This window comes from Babjeviella inositovora (genome assembly GCF_001661335.1).
Source record: "Babjeviella inositovora NRRL Y-12698 unplaced genomic scaffold BABINscaffold_6, whole genome shotgun sequence".
Taxonomy (NCBI): domain Eukaryota; kingdom Fungi; phylum Ascomycota; class Pichiomycetes; order Serinales; genus Babjeviella; species Babjeviella inositovora.
Genome location: NW_017566843.1, coordinates 338,146 through 349,287, shown reverse-complemented (window position 1 = coordinate 349,287; position 11,142 = coordinate 338,146). Strand labels below are relative to the sequence as shown.

Sequence of the window (11,142 nt, the reverse complement as noted above, 5' to 3'; positions counted from 1 at the left end):
TGGCATCTATTTCAACGTTGTTGCCTCTCTCCTGCTCTCCACTACATACAACTATCCGTTCACCATGTCCGAAGAAGTACCACCCGAACAAATCAAGGTCTCCATCTTCACGCCGTTGATCTATGTGGGGATTTTGCTCACAGCCTTTGTGATTTTCTCCGTTAGATACCGGGCGAAGAAAGTCGCCAAGTTGAGCCAGATGGATTCGATCTTTACAGAGAACTTAAGCAAGCGCATGTACCTTGACTTGAAGCAACTGGAACAAAAGGTGAATGATAAGGTGTTGAAGGCGGCGTTGATGAGACGTGGCGCCGAGTCCATCAGAAGAACTTTAAAGTTGAGAGAAATTACACCGCACTTTCTGGCCCTCTATCAGCAGGGCTCCATTGGCGATGAGCTCTTCAAGAACTTTGAGATCCACAGCAGGTTGCAAGAGGAGGAATTGAAGGAAGTTGCCATGGAGGCTGAATCGATCCAGCAGGGCTGGGCCACCACCTTCTTCCCGATCGTCCAGGAAATCTGTTTCAACGAGGCATTGAGAAGGAGATTGAACGTTTTGGACGACAGAGGTGTCGAATTGAACAAGTTGTGGAATGGGTTGCATGCGACTGCCACCGCAACCGCTGCTGAGTTATAGCCGTAGTAGTTATGGCCTTAGTTGTTTAATAAACGTACAGTGAAATATGTGTAAAACACTGGCGGACCGAAGATATGGGTTGGAGTTTCAACGTTTTAGATGCTCAAAGGAGTGATTCAATGGTTAACTTTTTTCCCAAACGAACGTACTAGTTAAAGGCCGACAGTAATGTAACGGGACACCAGGGTGAATTATTAGGAAACCTGTCTTTTGGCATGATTGCCCCAAAGGTTCCAACTCGGAGTATTGTACCGACGTATTGACTCCAGTGTATTCGATATTTTCACGACCGTCTTTTGTTTAAATAATAATCCTGTAATGAGCCCGTATCCCCTCTTGATACTTATTGTTTATTACCACACATCTGGAGCAGGATTGAAAGTATTGGGACCCGGCAGTTTCCAAAGATTGCCCCCTTGCCTTTCTAATCAAGACCTTTCCAACCAGAATTTATATCAACCTCTAGCATTGAAACGCCCGGAATTTCTATAGAAAATATCAGTGACAGGTTTCCGTATCTTTCTGCGAAACCTAATGATTCTCGTATCGTTACACGAGCTATTTCACGGCACCTGCTAATCCACTATCATTCTCTAACTGCCCCTATTATTATCCGTCTTTCAATTTTGGTATAAATTACTCACAAATAGCTTTATATTCTATCGATAGAGATCAAATATTAATCTCTGTTAACTTTAGGCAACCATTTCCCCACTGAAATAGAAGCAGATCACAAATCAATGCCCACTCGTAATACATACTCACACCCATTGTCCCTTTTCAGAGTCCTCCGAAACCCAGTATCGCTCACACCCTTGAAATTTTACAGGTCTACTCTTTAGAATCCTGGGACATCAAAAATCCCCCCCCATTGCACTAATATAATTATGGTATACCCCACCATTGGTGAGACACTTCTGATCTCCTACTCTTTCATCTTTTATCGAGGTCCAAGCACCAGTATCGAGGAGTATATATTGGCTCACTAAGGACGCCATTCTTCTGTGTTTAACCTATACAAATAGTGGTACACACTTTTAAACGGTAAAATTAAATCCGACTTTCTTTCTCCCAAGACTATCCTTTATTGAAACATTTCTGCCGAACTCCACGAAGAATACTTGCTCGTCTTCGACTCACGCAGATGATCATCCCATCGCTCATAACCACACTGCTTTACAGCTTCGCGACTAATAAATAACCAACTCGCGCCAAATCCTATTTAACTCCTTGGCCACACCCAATAATGCTCTCTCCCTCGCAAATGAGCCGCCGGCTCAAAGGAATTGGCAAGAAGAGCTCTCCTTCCTCGCCGATCCAAAATCTGCTGCTCAACGAGTCACCCACCCTGAACCAAGCTCCCTCAGCAGACCTCGCGCGTCAGTACGAAACGGACAAAGCCTCGCTCATCAAGTACTGCTTCTCAGGCCGTGATGGCCTGGGAAACCTCCACGAGTCATACATCACCCACGTACGAATCATTGAAGATTCACATTACCCGTACGATGTGCCGCCCGCAACGTCGGCAGCAAAGAACAAGAAGCAACGCGTGTTGGTGCTTGGCGTCAAAAAGTCCGGGCGCGTACACATCCACAAAGGCCGCCAGAACGATGATGGCACGTTCCAAATTGGCCGCACGTGGGACTTGGAGGAACTCAAGCAGATTACGAAGCTGGACAGCTTTTCTGGCTTCCAGATGACCATTGGTAAAACCTACTACTGGGAGACGAACTCGCCGTTGGAACGTATGGTGTTTTGTAAGACAATTATCCAGAACTATATGAAGTATACTGGCGGGCGCATACCTGAACTCAAAGGCTGGGACTTGGCTACATTTCACCTCGAGACACTTAGACCCGGTACTGCCGAAAAGTCCGTCGACAAGGGGAAATATGTCGTCCTGGGAAGTACCGCACCCGTCAGGGAACCCACAGTCAGACGGGCAAAGGAGGAGGTGCAGTTAAAAAAGAAACCCACCCAGCCTGGGAGTCCAAAAACCCCAGGCGCGCTCTACGGCGGTATTGACTTCACCGTCAACGGAACATTACCTATGAAGCCTATGGTGGAAATGATCGTAGACCGGACCCCTGGCAGGGTCGAGACCGATGTAAAGCAACGGTCAAAGTCGGAGAGGTCCACACTCGATGGAAAGTCAAGGTCCATGCTAGATGCTGGGAAACCTAGGTCCATGTTAGATGCTGGGAAACCTAGGTCCATGTTAGATGCTGGGAAACCAGAGAGGGGGATGGTCACTGGGAATACAGGTAGATCCCTGTTTGGCCTGAACGAAAGACCGGACCCCAGAACAAGTAGATCCATGCTAGATCCCGGCGAGCCCGGAAGAGTATCCGCCCCTAGCATAGATAAGCTTGGAAATACCTCCGGCGCTCTGATAAATTCCTCGTTGGCATCGCAGCTGCTCCGTCGCGCGTCACCTTCCTATCCTGAGCGCAATGCTGCGCGCTTACAGAGCAAGGAGAGTACCACACCGACCTCTGTCTCCCTCCACCTGAGGGAATCTGCCCCCAACCACCCCTTCCGGGGCTTGTCCGCCACCTCCTCGCCGGTGTACACGCGCGGAAATGCAGTCATCGACAAGGAGAACGAGACTTCGTACTACGAACCTCACTCATTCATGGAGGAGAAGGCGTTGAATCTTCGCCGCGAGATTGGCGTCTTAGAGCCGGCGATTGAAGTAAACCCGATTTCCTTCAAAACCGTTGCGCCTGTCTCGATGGAGCCCGCCCTGGATAACTCATTTGGTGGTTTGTTACCCACGCTTTCGGAAAAGGAGATGATAGAAAGGGAGATCATGGAACTCCTTCCAGGCAGTGATACTGAAGAAATTTCTCGGCCTGATCCTAAGCCGGTCTACGGTGAGCCAGTACCAGGTTTCGGGAAAGAGCCCAAGGAAGTTTTAAACGGTAAGGGGTTACATGCTTCGCTCAATAATGCGAGTGCTCCACTTAACGAAGACTTTGACTTGAACGCTTCCCTTGATAACGACGATTATTCAAAGACTTCTCTTAGCACCAAAGAGTTGCCTCCACTTGGTAAAGACGTCGATTTGAACTCTGCGGAAGATGGCGATTTGCAGGCATCTCTTCAGGGCGGTGCTTTGGGTAATGGCACTCTCGGTGTCACTTCGGAAGCTTTGGACGTGCCCCAAAACTCTCTTGCGCTAGAAGAATATCAACCAGATACCAACAACGAACTCGAGGACATCCTCGATATGGTCAACTGGAACATGAACGACTCCTCCGACGAGTTGATCAAGAAGCTTCAGAACCAGATCAACAGCATGAAGTATCATAGCGCCAATGACCTCTTGGGGATGAACCTGGACCTCAAGAAGTTGGACAACTACGTGGACTTGGTTATTGGTGAGGTAGATAACTTGGGAGCCTACTTCAAAAACTTTCAGATCGATTTGAAGATGATCGAGCACGATATCCACGCGATCGAGAACGAGTCTCAGGGTTTGCAGGTAGAAACCATCAACAAGAAGGTTTTGTACGCCGAATTGAAGGAAATATTGGAAAAGGTCACCATCAAGGAGCAAGACATGAAGGTGTTGCAGCGAGCCGACTTTGCCCATGAGCTCCAGGACATCGAGCTCACATTGGTTGCATTCTACTCGGCGTTGCAAACAGTGGTATTTAGTAAGGAAAAGCTTGATTTGAGTGACATGAAAGCATTGAAGCAGCACCGTGAAACCTTCGAGGGCATTACCCGGGACTTTTCCCAGAGTGTAAAGCTCTTCTTGGAAGGTAGAATCAAGAGCTTGGTCAAACGGATTACTAGTCATGAAAACGCCATCACTATTGCGGATCTACTTTCGTATTTCTCCAGGTTGTTGAAATACTCTGCGATTTTGTTGTTTGTCAAGGAAATTGCCCCGGAGGTTTACTCCGCCTTGCTTGCTTACTTTGAAACCAGTATCGCGCCTTTCTATAACGCCCTCTTGGGGGAAAAGATTGCATGGATCCAGACCAGCATGGACATGTCTGTTAAGGATATTCCCGTTACCGTGGAGGCTAGCCGCACCAAATCCATAAAGTTCAATGAGAACAAACTCAAGGAAAAGTTGGGGTTGGCAGAAGTCTCGCACTTCTCGGGTTCCAAACGTGTTTCCGCGGTTCCTAGCACGGCGAAGGTTGGCACAGATCCCACCTCCACTATCATTGCGTTCATTGAAGAGTTCCGTGACCTTATCATTACCCAACAGGACTTCCAGCTCAAGTTCTTTCACCTCTCCTCTGCCAGTGGCGAGTACCCCGAGTACATTGAGGATAACCCTATTGACCGCAGGAAGGAAATGCTCGACCGGCCGTTCTTCCTTATCGAGGCCAACAGACAATTTGCTGCGACGTTGTTCAATTCTATGAACAACTTGTTCAACGAACACATGCACACCTTTTTGAAGATCGCTTCGCCGCCCGTATCTAGCTTGCCTGCCTTGTTGCTTACGACCGAGCGCATTCAGAAGAAGTACGAGCAAACTAACCAGGAATTCTTGTCGAAGTTCTTGTACAGACTGGCAGAGAAATTTAAAATTACATGGTTGAAGGCGGTCAACGAGAAGATGAAGGGGTTGGCAAAGGTGACGTTCGGCAAGCGCTCTGGAGTTTCCCCGATCATCAAGGAGTTTCTTCAGTTTGTGGATAGCACCGAGCATGCACTCATGTCGGTTCTGAGCTTGGACCCTGCAGCCTCCAGCGACTCTCCAACGCGGGCCATGTTGGACCACTCTTACCTGGAGCTTGGGGAATCCATCAAGAACGCCTTGGTCAAGGCCAATCCCAGTCAGGATACTCACCATTCTAACAAGGAAAGGACCCATGCTATGATCAACATGATCATCAATCTTAACTATTTGGTGGATGAGTCGGGCACCCACGACAACGAATCCTTGTTGACGATGCAAAGTGAGTTTAACCAGCTCTTGCAGAGGGAAACGGTGGAGTATATTGATTCTATCATGGCCATACCATTTGGAAAGTTGATTGAGTTTGTTGAAAGTATTGAATCGTTGACCAAGGATAGTATCGCGATTAATCTCTCCAAAAGCAGCGTGTATAACAAGGCGGCAACAAAAAAGCTATTGGCTAGTTTCGACTTGAAGGAGTTGCGCCTCAAAATCGAAATGCTTCACAAGAAATTGGAGAAGCACTTTATTGTTGAAAACAGCGAGTTTGAAAACCGTGTTCGAGACCGTATCTGGCTCTCGTTGCAGAACCAGTGTATTTCAACATTCAAGCGCTTAAACTTCATCTTGTCGAGGTATTATGGAGAGGTGGAGTACGGTGTATCGAAAGAGGCGATCATCTCTGAGTTCAGGGTGTACACCAAGTAGTGAATAATGACTATCTGAGTAACCAGAAACTGTAGACACACATGGTTGTATCTCGACTTGACCTATAGAAGTCTTTCAAAATCTCGCAGAATATGAAATCGTTCCTACATCATATATTGAATAGCTCCTATAACGTAGATTTGATAGGGTATGCGGAAAGCAAACACTGCCTGGGATTTTCAGTATTTCGTAATTAAAAGATATTAAGCTAGCCCCGAATACCTTCTGGCGGCGAGAGATAGTAAACTCGAGGATATAGCAGCAATATCTCTCCATGCTCTAGTGGAAAAAATAATTACAAAGTATTGGTTTCTGGAACAGTAGCGTTTGTATCTACAAGTCATATAGATGCAATTCACATAAATGCAATTCACATAGATACAAGTCCTATAGATGCAGGTCACCTATGGCTAGGGTTTATGTATACATACCACACCGTACTAATGATTTCGTGCTTCGTATGGGAATAATGTCTAGTGATTTTCGGTGGCTGGTGTCCAGCTAACACGATATCTGAGGTATCAGTGTCAAGTGTATGTGTGACCAGGGTTGGTTGCACTAAATTAGTGCAACACCTCAAATGCGCGGGATGCAGCTATGTTGCATGTTGCCCGGTTAATACACATATGTAACGTCCACGATACATCATGCAAAACCTTTCTACCACGATCTGAAAGAGATCTGCGTCGGACAAGAGCTTGACGTATTGTTTCAGATGCTCAATTCGTAACAATGCACGTACATTGTGTCAATACGAAGGTTTCTCCGTTACATACAAAAGTGCTACGTGACATGTGTGAATTACAATCTCGGCCCTACATCTGCAGTTCACATACTAGTTCGCGATCTATCTGGGTCGCCAGGTAAGCGTTGGTAGAAGCTGAAAAACGAGATGTAAATTACTCAAACCAAGCCAAAGGTATTGGAAATGTTTTGTTTAGTTGTGTACTGCTCAGGGTGCATTAGACGTGCAGTGCTAGAACTTTCTAACTGCAACTAGGACTTGAAACTTGATCTAGATACTAAAATCGACAACACCTTTGAAATTCTGCATGGGCTTAGCAAGCATCGGAACTTTAATGACTGGAATATCGGTGGTTTGGTTTTAGCATCCAAGCTCGAGTGCGCACACGCATGCGCTTGCCAGGTCTGGAATGGTTCTGGTTAAATTAGTGACAGCACATGTGGGTAAAACTTGCTAGTTTGTACCCTGTATGTTTTAGGCTTTTCTGCGGTTGATGTTTGGGGATGTTGGCTTGTTTTCAGCTCCTGAACGCCTTAAATTTCGGATCCGCTCCATAATGGTCTACACGCTCATCATATCTCAACTCCATTTTCAGATAACGGTACCCTATTATGATTATACCTTTATTAATATCTGCTTATGCATTAATATAACCCGTGTTACTCTCACGTACTGGCTTTCTGGTCCTATTACATTCTCTTTTTCCAAATTGCACCTCAAAATTTGAAGACTTTAACCTCAAAGCTCATATGTCCAACCGATAGCCGCATCTGCTCCTATTCAACACCCCCTCTATGAGAAGTATTCCACGGTTTCCTTTCCCTTGCAACATCATGTGTATTACGGTTCATTGATTCCCGTTAAAGACCGGGAATACGTGTACCTTTGTAACATTTTGTGGTTGTTTCATATTTTCACGCTTGACAGTTTACACTAACCGAGTCAATCTTGCTTCACGACATTCTCTCCACTGTTATCAGCACTCAAATTGGAATCCCTACAAATATAAACCGGTCTTGTCCGAAACCTCAGTACAGAATAAAAAGCCGTGTCCGAAACCTCCAATTATAGCAATCTTTGCAGTTTTGTGTCTCGTGGCTTCTTGGTTTCAAAGTGTTTGAAGTCAAACAAAACGACCAATCCTCAGAAAGTGATGTAGTCCTTTCCAAAACTTAAGACTGTTATCCGTGCAATGAGGTATAACTAACCGTACTAAACCCCCTCCAACGAGACACTGTAATCGAGTAGCATTAACACAGATTAGAAACTACGAAAGCAATTGAATGTGGATGTACATTTACTTTGGGGTTTGGATTTGTCATAGATACAGGTTTAACGGTTTATTCTTTTATACACTACTCTACACGGCTCTTTTCTTCTCTCTACACCACGCGCTTGCCCTTCTTCTTGGACACCACCTTAAAGGCGGCTCCCCAGCCGTCGTTATCCTCGGTCACAACCTTGGTACTGCGCAAGGCGTCGCTCCAGGAGCCGTCGCTGGCACTGGCGCTAGTCTGCTCAACCGCACGACGACGCTTCAAGAACTCGGAAGCAAAACGTCTGCCGTCCATGGTGGAAGAGTTGTAGTAAATAGTATCGGCAATAATCTCAGAAGATTCTGCACCGGCTGGAAGCATGAGCAACATGTTTAACACCTCCTCTTTATTGACACCGCTGTTCAAACCGATAATATTGGTGCGGGCCCAGCTGAGGAACTCCTCGCGTGGCGTGGAGATCGCGACTGTCGTTGGAGCAGCAGCAGCAGCAACGACCCTAGGGGCAGCAGCGGCAACCGCCACCGGCTTTGCCGCTGGAATCGCCGTAGTCGCTGGTACAGCCTTTGGCTTCTTCCCAACAACGGTCCAGGCGCCGTCAGCCGGCACGGCAGCAGCGGCAAATGCCGAGAAACTGGCGTCTGGCTTGGCCACTGGCTTCACCTGCTTGACTCTGGCAGCCTCTGCCTCCTCCTTCTGGATCTCTGCAAGGGTCTTCTTTGGAGTCTGCGTCAGAGCGCTGCTGGTGGACGCCCAGGAGGCTGTCGCTGGAAGCGTTGGCCTGCTTTCAAGCTCGACCCCTTCCGCGAGAATACGCGAGGCAAGGAGGAGACGCTGTTGTTCACGCGCCTGTTCCTGGAGACGCAAGCTTTCCTGAAGCTTCTTGGCTTCGATGGCCTGGATTTCCTTGAGATTGAGCTTTGGGGCGGCGTCCTTGGTAGAGGCAGAGGCCCAAGGAGCTACTGAAGTTGGAGCCGCAGCAAGAATCTCCGTGGAAACTTCTGGAGCAACTTCCACCGACGCTTCTACTTCTGGGGTGGTCTCCTTGAAAACCTTCTTTTCCTCCTTGGGCTTTTGTTCCGGAGATGGAGCTGCAGATGAGGCCTTCGTCGGCGAGGGGACAGCCACCTGGCCATTCGCCTGTCCATTTTCCTGGATGGGAGTCGTCACCTGGGCACTTGCCTCGAGGACCTCTGACTTTGGCATCAGAAACCCAATCTGCGGTGCGAACGGTGACTGCGAGCGCAAGCTAAAATCTGTTGTCGACGTTGTACGCGACATCCACGGCGACATCGGCTGCACCGGTTGCACCGGCTGTACTGCCTGCACTGTTTGCACTGCCTGCACAGGTGACTTCCACTGGTACCCGTACATATCCATTCCCTGGTAGTAGTTCAGACCAAAGTCTTGGCCAAAGTAGTTTGAGGACAGAACTTGCGGTTGAGGCAATGGCGTCAAGAACGGTGTGTCATACACACCGAGTGCGCGTACAAACTCAGATAGCGGCTGGTACATCGTCTCCTCGACACGGCGGATACGCAAGTCCGGAGCGAGGTAGTTGGCGGTGTACCAGGTGTGCATCTGGGTGCCGTCAAACGGCCCCTGCTCGAGGCCAGAGGGGTCGAGGTAGATCCAATTAATCTGCAGCGGGGCAAGAAGCGTAGTCGCAGTTGGGGTAGCGGCCGGAGCAAGTGCGATGCCTGGCGGGGCGGATGGAGGGGGTGTACCTGTGTGCATAAAGGAGCTTGCACGCGACAAAAACGGCGACGCCGCGGGCACGCCCGTGGTCGCCGTTGCAGGCACCCACGTCTCCGACTGCAACTGTTGTAACAGCGACGTCAAGTCACCCAAGGGATCTTCTGGTTGGAACTCGTACCGGCGGTCTAGCACGTTTGCCTCCTGCAACTCCAAGTGGAGAATCGGTGCAGGCGTCTGGACCTTGTAGTTTTCCAGACCTGCGTGTGTGCGAAGCCCGCGTACTTGGAGCATGTGCCACACATCGAACATCTCGTCCATCGCATAGCGACGGCCCGCGACGTTCTGTGCAACGGCGTCCGCACGCGACGTCTCGTTGGAGCGCATCCAGTGCGAGGTAAAGTTGGAGTTGGTGGTAGGCATGATAAAGAGGTTTGGTGATGCGAATTGATGCAAAGAGGTTGTTCAGATAAATGCTAAGAAATTGGCTTGATGCAGAGAAATCGGGTGACTTGAAGATGTGGATGAACAGCTTATGAAAGTGAAAGTCGGCCGCTGAAAAATCGCCCATAGTAAAAATTTGGCGTTCCAATGCGATCCGGGTAACGGCACCCCCGCAGGCCGAGGCTGTTACAGCCCGGGCGTTTTTAATGGATGTTCGATTCTTGCATTCTCTAGCCTATGGAAATATATTATACAGTTTGTTGGAAATATTTGTAGCCCGAGGATAGTAGATAGAGGCATTGTGGTGGGGAGACCGCAAACGGTAGTGCGCGAATTGTGCGCAAATAGGAGCATGGCAAGATATAATTAAATTGCGATGTGTAGAAGGCTAGCGAGAGGAGATGACGGGGAAGAGTAATCATTCTAGGTCTAGGACTTGTCGCAAAAAAGGATATTATAAATCATGATAGTTAATAGTGGATGAAGCTGGGGAAGAACCATGGAAGTAGTCAATTAAAGTGACCCTTGAAAATATCCGCACCCCTGATGACGAATGTTTTGACCACCCACAAATAAAAACTTTTTAACCTTTTCTTTGTTGAGATTTAGAGACATTTTTTATGGGTTCAGCTTTGGTTGAGGCTTGCAATAAACAATGTAAAAATAGTAATTTAAACGTATCTAGGATTTGAAGGCTTCGGGATTGGTCAAAAAAAAGGGATATGTTTAGAGACCCCTAGTAGCCCTAATGAGTTTTCCAGATTGTAGTCGGTCAGAAATCCTAGTCCCATTGAATTATTACTCCAGCCTAAGTGAAAGTTAACATCATATGATTGAAAAGCCGAATATTGAGCAGATGCATAAAAGGATTTAGTTAAAAAGTAATGTATCATGGATGCTTCAGATACGTCGGTGTATGTAGGGAAGGTCCTTCGATACTCCTGAAAATATGGCAGTTGCATGCAATTGGGCATGTATGGACAATAGTATT

General features: G+C 47.6%; 3 protein-coding genes across 3 annotated transcripts; 2 read left to right on the top strand and 1 right to left on the bottom strand.

The window, feature by feature from the left end:
- The first annotated feature begins 113 nt into the window (after positions 1-113).
- BABINDRAFT_161512 (Sec63 complex subunit) lies at positions 114-818 on the top strand. The gene has a single exon (XM_019128848.1). It carries the CDS (start codon positions 200-202, stop codon positions 635-637), a length of 438 nt encoding a protein of 145 aa, XP_018985152.1. The 5' UTR covers positions 114-199; the 3' UTR covers positions 638-818.
- A 1,060-nt stretch (positions 819-1,878) lies between these two features.
- On the top strand, positions 1,879-6,094 carry SEC3 (GTP-Rho binding exocyst subunit). The gene has a single exon (XM_019128847.1). The coding sequence runs from the start codon at positions 1,884-1,886 to the stop codon at positions 5,991-5,993; it is 4,110 nt and encodes a 1,369-aa protein (XP_018985151.1). The 5' UTR covers positions 1,879-1,883; the 3' UTR covers positions 5,994-6,094.
- A 1,939-nt stretch (positions 6,095-8,033) lies between these two features.
- BABINDRAFT_161509 (uncharacterized protein) lies at positions 8,034-10,178 on the bottom strand. The gene has a single exon (XM_019128846.1). The coding sequence runs from the start codon at positions 10,128-10,130 to the stop codon at positions 8,121-8,123; it is 2,010 nt and encodes a 669-aa protein (XP_018985150.1). The 5' UTR covers positions 10,131-10,178; the 3' UTR covers positions 8,034-8,120.
- Between the last annotated feature and the right edge of the window lie 964 nt (positions 10,179-11,142).

Excerpts from the sequence above, each read along its gene's own strand:
- SEC3 (XM_019128847.1), top strand. The coding sequence starts at position 1,884 with ATGCTCTCTCCCTCGCAAATGAGCCGCCGGCTCAAAGGAATTGGCAAG.
- BABINDRAFT_161512 (XM_019128848.1), top strand. The coding sequence starts at position 200 with ATGGATTCGATCTTTACAGAGAACTTAAGCAAGCGCATGTACCTTGAC.
- BABINDRAFT_161509 (XM_019128846.1), bottom strand. The coding sequence starts at position 10,130 with ATGCCTACCACCAACTCCAACTTTACCTCGCACTGGATGCGCTCCAAC.